The sequence below is a fragment of the Myotis lucifugus genome, unplaced genomic scaffold (genome assembly GCF_000147115.1).
Source record: "Myotis lucifugus unplaced genomic scaffold, Myoluc2.0 scaffold_90, whole genome shotgun sequence".
NCBI lineage: Eukaryota > Metazoa > Chordata > Mammalia > Chiroptera > Vespertilionidae > Myotis > Myotis lucifugus.
In genome coordinates, this window is record NW_005871138.1 from 3,555,311 (window position 1) to 3,562,632 (window position 7,322).

The following is a 7,322-nucleotide window of genomic DNA, read 5'->3' on the forward strand; positions in this document are numbered from 1 at the left end:
CACCTCCTGCCCGCACTTCACCAGGCTGGCCACCTCCTCCCTGCACTTCACCAGGCTGGCCACCTCTGCCCGCACTTCACCAGGCTGGCCACCTCCTCCCTGCACTTCACCAGGCTGCCCACCTCCTGCCTGCACTTCACCAGGCTGGCCACCTCTGCCCGCACTTCACCAGGCTGGCCACCTCTGCCCGCACTTCACCAGGCTGGACACCTCCTGCCTGCACTTCACCAGGCTGGCCACCTCCTCCCTGCACTTCACCAGGCTGGCCACCTCCTGCCCGCACTTCACCAGGCTGGCCAGCTTTCACTCGTCCTTTAGGACTGGCTCAGGGCCACCTCTCAGGGAAGTCTGCTCCATCCTCTTCCCAATCCTACCCGGTGCGGTTTTCCTCCTCTGTTCCCACAGCACCCCGCCCTTCCCTCCACGGCAGCACTGGGAGTGTCTGTCCATCTGTCCGCCGCAGCCAAGCGGCTGCAAGCTCTGTGAGGAAGGGCAGCAGTTACCTTCTGCCCCAGCACCTGGCACAGAGCTGGTGGCACGGGGCTGACTCACCCAATCAGCTGGCTGAGCATGTCTCCGGGCTCTACTTCCTCACGTTTACTTTAGGACTTAATGTTTTATTTTTAGTTATAGATGGGGACAGAGAGGCTCCGCAACCCTTTCCTTTTAGAGGTGGCCGAGTACAGCCCCGCCTGCTGCAGAAGGGCCCAGCACTCACAGACACACATTTGAGGAAGTACACTGATCTCTACCATGTCTGTCCTAAAACGCCAAGCTTCTTGGCAAAAGTATCAACTCTCCTGCTTCCCACTGGTCATGCCAAGAGCTTCCTACCTCCCCAGGGGCTCCCAAGATCCAGCTGCTCCTCCAGCTGTTGACTTATTTAAGTGCTGTGTTAAGGAAATGAAGGAGTAAATCTCTTTCCCTCACAGCCCAATTCATCAGCAAATACTGTCCCATCTACCTTCACGGATGTCCCAAACCCAGCCATTGATCTCTCCTGGTCTGTCATCTCCCACCTGGCATCTTGCAGGAGCCTCCTAGCTGCTTCCCTCTCCCCCCACCGCCCCCACCCCCCCGCCTTGCTTCTGCTGCTGCCCCTACAGTCTGTTCTCCACACTGCAGCCAGAGCCAGCCTTTTCAAATCTAAGTCAGAGCATGTCCATTTCCAATGGCGCAACATATCTGGGTCAAGACCAAAGTCCTTACAATGGCTTGTCAGGCCCCTAACAAGCTGCTCGCTTACCCGTTCCCTCTCTGACCCTCTCCTCCCTACACTGATAGCCAGCACAGCTCCTGCTTTTGCACCTCTCCCAGATGTCCTCATGGCTCTCCCATCCCCTGACTGTCTCGTGTGAGAAAATGGTAACCCTGCTCCCTGCCCACCCCACTCCCACGCCAGTGCTCCTTATCCCGCTTCGGTTTTCTTTTCCTCCATGGCATTCATCTCTCTCTAACATTCTACAGAATGTGTTTGCTTATTTTGATTATTGTCTGCTAGCTTATAAACCCAGCAGAGAGGAATTTATGTCTGGTTTGGTCATTCATGAAGCATGCCGAGCACCACCAGCAGAATAAAGCACAGAATAGATGCTCAAGAAGCATCTGTTGAGTGGATGAAAGCTGGTTCCCCTGGGTCCTCCTTCTCCACCTCCTGCAGGTGTCTTCACATAAGGGCACTTCCTTCCTCCCATCCACATACCTCAGAAGACGGGTGTGACGCAGGACACCTTCCCGCAGCCATTGAGGCAGCATTTCATCTGGTCGGGACACTCGCTGTCCACCTGGCACTGGTCCCGGCAGAGGCCGAGCGGGGTCAAGGGTAAGTCCACCTTGGGGCAGGAGCCGGGCTTTTCTTCATAGAAAAAGGAGTCAGGGGAAGTGGGCAGAGGATGTGCCAGGAGATAAACACCTACCCACAGCCTGACCTCCCACTGCCCCACACCCTGGAAGACCACCGGCAAACCCCTCCCCCTCGGGCTCCCTCCGCCATTGGTTTCAGAATCGCAGGACCCCAGCTCCAGAAATTCCCCAGAGGCCCAGTACTTCAGGTGCCACAGGAGAACAGTGCTGCTCACATCACGGGGTTGTGAAAGCAAATGGGGCCATGTAGACCTGTATCAATTCTCTCTGAAAACACAAACTCCTTTGCAACCACAATAATTGTAATGAGTGACTAGAACAGTTCCCATTTTCTGAGCTCCTTCTGTGTGTCAGGTGTCATTCTAAGCACTTCTGTGCACTAACTCGTGTAGTGACTCAGCTAATCCTCACAATAGTCCCAAAAGAAGAGGAGAGGTGTTGTTACTACTCCCTCACGGCACAGATGAGGAAACCGAGGCACCAAGAGGTTAAGTAATTTGCTTAAGGGTAGGAGCAGGATTTGAAAGCCAGGAATCTGGCTTCAGAGTCTGTGTGCCCTGCACTGTGCTGTAAAGTGCAGTGCACAATCTCTTTACTTACTCCCATATACCTGGTACACACTCCATGACTCCCCCAAGCACACTCCTCATCCACTCCTCATCCACACACAGCCAAGCATTCTCCATAACACACACACACACACACACACACACACACACACACACACAGCTAAGGCTGCAGAGATATGCCACTTACACTGCTCTTTGTGTAAATGCATTATCTCCTTTCATCCTCATGTCTAGGGGATATTTCTAACCACGTTCCTATCACAGATGAAGAAAATGAGGCACAGAGATGTGAAGGCACCACCCAACACCACACCGCTGGTCACAAGTAAAACCAAGGCCTGAGCCCAGCCTTCCAACATCCGTGTTCTCGCTCTCTCTCTCTCTCTCTCTCTCTCTCTCTCTCACACACACACACACACACACACACACACACCCTATGCTCCGTTTCCTGGGTCAAGGAGAAGGGAACTTGGCTCACTTCCCAGAAGCCCCAGGAGCAAACCCAGCCAAACGTCGCCCACAGGCACAGGACTGGGTGCAGAGGACAGGAGCAGTGACTTCCTAGCACAGAGAAATCCATCCCTTTGAAAAAGGCTGGGCCTCTGGATACCCAGCCGCCCAGCAGTTTCCTGACAAAACAAGGCACTGGGTATAGAGTATCTACTCTCTAACAGGACATTCTACACATATCACTTAATTTAGGCTTCATGTCACTCCTATAACATTTGAGCGAGAGACGAGAGAGCAGAGGCCCGGAGAGGAAGTGACTCGCTGGGGATCACACAACTAGCAGGTGGCAGAACCAGGATTCTAGTTCAGGAGGCCACCCGGCCCGGGCCCTCTGCCTGCCTCAGTCTGTCCATCTCAGACTCCACCTAACAGCAGACTCCTTGTTTTGGGGGGCGGGGGGCATCCACCTCTCTCACCCATCATCTGCCTCTAGCTTCCTCTCCTGGTCTCCAGTTCTCTGCTCCTCCTCCCTCTGACCCGGATTAAAGGCTTCCAGACCCAGAAGCTGCCCCAGGAGCCAGTCCTTTCTCTACCTCGCCCCTCCCTGATCACAAGTGTCGGGGTCTCTCATTACAAACCTTCCCAGCCCCTGCTGGCACCTTGGAGAAGTAACGAAGTATTCTGGGTAAGGACTAGTCATCTCAACAGTGGGTACCCCAGGTCAGAGCCCTGCGTCTAGTCCTCAGTTCTCCCCGTGAACACCCAGAAGCTAGGATTCCATGCAGCCTAATGCCACTCCCGGCTCCGACGGGAGAGACTGCGCTCCTGCAGGTACTTTCCATGGAGCACCCGCGTTCCCGCATTCTCTCCCCCCATCCCTGCAGCGGAGGAGGCCGTTTTACAGAGGAGGAAGGGGGAGGCGTGCTCAGGGAAGAGTCCCAACTTTCTTCAAACCAGCGGAGCAAAAGGTGAACCCGCTGGCTATGCCTCCTGCTGAGGCGAGGGCTGGCATGCGAGCTGGGCCAGAACTTTCTCTCCTGGATCTGCAAGGTCGCCTCCGGCCCGGAGAATCACCCCGGATGGATGAGCGCCCCAGGCCTTGGAACCGGCTCGCTCGCCAGCTCTGAACAACGTCCCCGCTGTGCGCGCCCGGAAGCCCGTCACGCACCAGAGACTGGAATACAGGCAGGAGGGGGGCACCCCATCTCGCGTCGCGCCTCAGCGACGCCGCCTTTGTTCCCCCGGGGTCAAGAGGGGCGAGCGCCAGCCGATCTGGTTCCATCCGCCTCGGCTTGGCCAGGGGTCCCCGGGTCCCGGGAGCGGCCCCCTTCCCGGAACCCGCCGCTCCCGCCGCCTCCCGCGCCCCGCCCCCGGGCACCCGGCGTTACCGTTGGGCAGCAGGCAGACCGCGGCGCAGCCCGCCCGGCAGCACTTGAGGTTGTCGGCGCACTCTCCATCCGAGCCGCACTCCTGCGTGCAGTTCAGCTCCTCCTTCAGCTCGGGGCACACGCCCGCCTTCCCTGCTCCTGTGCCTGGGAGGGGACGTGAGGACGGTCAGCGGGAGGCCGGAGCCGGGCCCAGAGGACGCCCACCTCCTGCGCCGGGGACCCCAAACTCAAGTTTCCAGGAACTCTCAGCCTCTAGCCCTAGGCACTCCCCTGACAGCCTTCAGCAGACCCCGCTTCCAGGCCAGGGGTCCCCAGCCCCGGAGCGCGCAGGAGTTCCTAAGCCTTGGCCCCAGAGCCCTCTATCCTCTGGGGACCACCCCGCCCCGCCCCGCACCCCGCACGGCTGACCGTCTAGGAGCCATCGGGTCCCGGCAGTGGGTGCCCCTCGGGACACAGTCTCGCCTGCGGCACAAAGCCTCTCCCCGCCCGCCGTAACGGGCCCCACAGCCTCAACTACAAGGGTCACCACCTTAAGCACCAGGGATCCCCAATTTTTCGTCTTCATGGGTCGCCCCACTTCCGCCCCAGGAACCCCCACTTCTCCAGCCCGCAGAGAGGCTACGCCTCCGCGGCTCCCTGGCCTTCCTGGCCCGGCCTCCGGGCGCCGGCCTCTCCCTGCCCTCTCACCTGTGGCCGCGGCAAAGCTGAGCAGCAGGCCCAGGAAGAGGGCGGCGAGCAGACCGTAGCGGCAGGTAGTCATGGTGCTGCGCCCAGCGGGGTGCAGGTGAGAGCCGCTGTCGCCGGGTTGGGGGGATTTAATGGCGCGCGCGGGGGGCGGGGGGCAGGGGCGGGGCCGAGCCGGCCGGGGGAGACGCTCCGTACCGCAAGCGGGCGGCCACAGCCTGCCGTTTCACAATCCCCTGGGATCAGGTGTCACTCTTGGCCCCGGTGGGAACCAGGAACCTAATCAGCTTCCAGGCAGGCGCCGCTGACCAGCTGCAGCCGGACCCTTGTCCACTTCCCCTTCCCCTCCTCCCTCCCGGGGCCGAGGGCTGGGCTGCGGGAGGGAAGGGCCTGGCCCAAGGCTCTTGGGTTCCTATTCCAAGACCCTGGGTCTCCCCATAAAGCTCAGGGTCAGAGGAGGGGGAGAGGGCAGGACCCACAAAGACCCTGTGGAGCCTGGGGATTAAGGGGTTAGACTTGGGTTCAGGAATTAGTAATGAGCTAGTGCAGTGATAAAGAGCACAGAGTAAGGGCTAGGGAAAAAAGTAATTGTTATGAATACAGGAACCCATTTGACAAGAAACTGAGGCCCACAAAGGTGAACTGCCTGTTCACAGTCTCCAGCAGCTTGGGCTGTGTTTCTTCCTCTTTCCCACACCAGCCATGTAGCAGTGGACTGTAAGCCAGGCTCTGTGCTGTTTCATGGAGTCCCAGAAAACCTATGACTACCAAGCTATTGTTGTCATCAGCTGTATATGACAGACGAACTGGGTGTCGGGTGGCTTAGACCCCTCCCTGAAAGCTCCTATGTAATGCTAACAAGGTTTTGAATCCAGGTCTCCTTCTGTCCGAGCCCTTCTTTTTCCCATTCCGTCATAAATACTCTCCAAGCGCCCACTATATGACACATATGGGGCAAGGCCCTTGTTTTAGAGAAAGGAATCAAAGGAAACTTCCTGCATTGGCCTTGAGGTGAGAGGGTCTAGGTTTGACAACCTTCCCCAGTTTCCAGCTGAGGGACCTTGAATGAATCACTCCCCTGTTCTGAGCTGCCGTTTTGTCATCTACAAAGAAGACAGTAATATCAGACTGCAATGAGAACATGAATGTAATATTCCTGATATGAGACCGCTGTGTACTCATTAAGGGCTAGGTCCACTTGATGGGCATAGATACCAGCCCTGATACACATCGGATAAATGGTGTCTACTATTACTAAGCACACTGGTAAGTATATTCCAAGCGTTAGTATATGCCAAGCAAATGCCAAGACAGAGTTACCCTGGGAGTTTGACAAGAAGTGCCTTCCAATACTCCTACTCCAATCATCTGAGATTCTCTAAGTCCCAGGAGGCTTTGCTGCTGAAGGCTATAGGGGGTCTGGGGCTGTGTTCACTGGGATGACAGGTGAACACAGTCATCCTGTAGGGCTCACGTCCAGCCATTGTCCCCACAGATGGATAAGGCTGAGAATGCCTCCCCCAACGGCCCATGCCAGCCTTGGGACTAGAAACATGCCTTCACTGGGAGGGGCAAGGACTGTTTACTCTGAGTTCAGAGAAGTCAACAGCAATGAAGCAGGAGCCAGGTGGGGGCACCCGCTGGGTGAGCTCCTGAAACTCAGTCTAAGGAACACAGAGGACTCTGGTGAGCAGCCGGTTTCAGCCTGTGGATCCAGCTGGCTACTGGGCATTTCAGCCTTAGGCACTGCTGCCCACAGCTTTTTTCAGGCACCTACCTAGCTCCTCGAGCCAGGAAACTGCCCAGGCTCACCACTCCCCTGCCCTCATGGGCTCCCCACACCTCCCCATGATTGACTCTCTTCTATGGGAATGAGGATTAGCCTGAGGCGGAAGGGATAGGGTGGGGCAGAGGATGGAGAAGAAATTTTAATCAGTCAATGGCCAGTGGCATGCAAAAGATGTTTCACTTTTGTGATGCTAGTCTCTGTGCTGGAGACATTCATATATTTTCTATATTTTCTCTTCTACATAAAAAGTAAAAAGGACAGAGGCTTTAGAACCAAATACATCTCGGGCCAAATCAGAGGCTGGTCACTTCCTGGCTATTGACTTAGAGGGGGGGCACTTCGCTTTTTGGATCTACATCTTCTTCCTACATCTTATTTTAAGGATTAAAGGGGGAAAGCATAAACCAGAGGTTGCAACTCTGGCTAAAACATATCTTTGTTATCCCACACAGTATATTTTTCAAATTTGAATTCATAGCCAACATTTGAAAGCAGGGGATTTCACATAAAAATACATTTCTAGCTTCTCTTGGAAAAAGTAAAAGATCTGGCGACATAGTCTTACAGTCCTATGTAGCA

The 7,322-nt window shown here is 56.1% G+C and overlaps 1 protein-coding gene across 2 annotated transcripts in view; it reads right to left on the reverse strand.

Moving 5' to 3' along the window:
- The window catches only part of WFDC2 (WAP four-disulfide core domain 2), a 6,417-nt gene extending 1,322 nt beyond the window's left edge, over positions 1 to 5,095 (reverse strand). For both annotated transcript variants that reach the window (XM_014458100.2, XM_006091397.3), the window contains exons 1-3: positions 4,958 to 5,095; positions 4,271 to 4,414; positions 1,703 to 1,855 (exon numbers count right to left, since the gene is read on the reverse strand). In XM_014458100.2, coding sequence (XP_014313586.1) covers positions 1,704 to 1,855; positions 4,271 to 4,414; positions 4,958 to 5,030 — 369 coding nt within the window. In that variant the 5' untranslated portion in view covers positions 5,031 to 5,095 and the 3' untranslated portion in view covers position 1,703. The remainder of the gene's footprint in view (positions 1 to 1,702; positions 1,856 to 4,270; positions 4,415 to 4,957) is intronic.
- Between the last annotated feature and the right edge of the window lie 2,227 nt (positions 5,096 to 7,322).